We start from the raw sequence: 1,053 nt of genomic DNA on the forward strand, positions 1-1,053 counted from the left end.
AAGCATTATCTTTTAATTTCCTTTCTTCGTCACAGCAAACTTTCCCTGACTTGTACAACATGCTGAATCTGGATGACATGTCGATGTGGTCAGGTTTCTCCAACTCCAGCCACTGTGAACTCGACTTCCCTGTCCAGCTCAACCAGAAGCTGTCTTCATTCCAACAGCTGCTTGTTGTTCAGGCCATCAGGCCAGACCGTCTACAATCTGCAATGGTCAACTTTGTGACAAAAGCTTTGGGTGTGTGGCTACTATTTTTGGTTTAGTCTTAAGAGTCTTATTAGGAGAATTCCCAAGTGTTTTTCATATTTTGGTTGACTTGGCTACTTTTGAATGATAATAAGTTATGCTGTTCTGAAGGGTTAGAAAGTGGTGTACAACCAGCAGTTTAAGAGAAGATATTTGATAAATGTCACCAAGTGAAGTGAAATATGATAAACAAGTAATTTAATGAAATGTGAATATACTACTTATAGATATGATAATTTTTTTGTAGAGATGTGGCAGGTTATATAAGAGTCAATGTGCAGTGTTATTGAGTTTATGATTTTAGGATTTGTGTACATCAAGTTTAAGTATGTAAAGTTATTTTTCTCTGACCCTTTTATTTACCTAGTAATGTTCCTCTGATGTCTTAAGAAACTTGTGTTTGTGATTTACAGGATGTGTCTGTTTACTAATTGTTATTTTGTTTGTCTTATCCAGAAGGAGAAGTTGTTAGTAAAATACACTTATCAGGTATTCTCATTGGGTTGATGGACATGAAGGATATGTAAATGTTATCATGTAGATGTAATAGTAAAGTTGTGATTTTTATGCAGTTATTTGTTGCTACTAGTTTACTTATAATTTGATTTTTTTTAGTGTATAGGCAGTACTTTAGGCAAGGATGTATTATTGTGTGGATAATTCATTAGAAATGGTGAGGCATAACATGCACGAGAGTCCACAGTTATATTGATATATGTGATGTAGTTTTTACAATACTTAAATGATGTTGATATATGCACAAGAAAGGTCATATATATGTGTATAAAAAATAATATTTCATTG

General features: G+C 33.4%; 1 protein-coding gene across 1 annotated transcript in view; it reads left to right on the forward strand.

Annotated features, from left to right (window-relative positions):
• LOC119591619 (cytoplasmic dynein 2 heavy chain 1-like) overlaps nt 1–1,053 on the forward strand; it is a 47,711-nt gene that overhangs the window by 41,817 nt on the left and 4,841 nt on the right. The window contains 1 exon segment of the mRNA XM_037940373.1: nt 36–240. Within this exon segment, the coding sequence (XP_037796301.1) occupies nt 36–240 (205 nt within the window).

Source organism: Penaeus monodon, chromosome 29 (genome assembly GCF_015228065.2).
Source record: "Penaeus monodon isolate SGIC_2016 chromosome 29, NSTDA_Pmon_1, whole genome shotgun sequence".
In the NCBI taxonomy this organism is placed as follows: Eukaryota; Metazoa; Arthropoda; class Malacostraca; order Decapoda; family Penaeidae; genus Penaeus; species Penaeus monodon.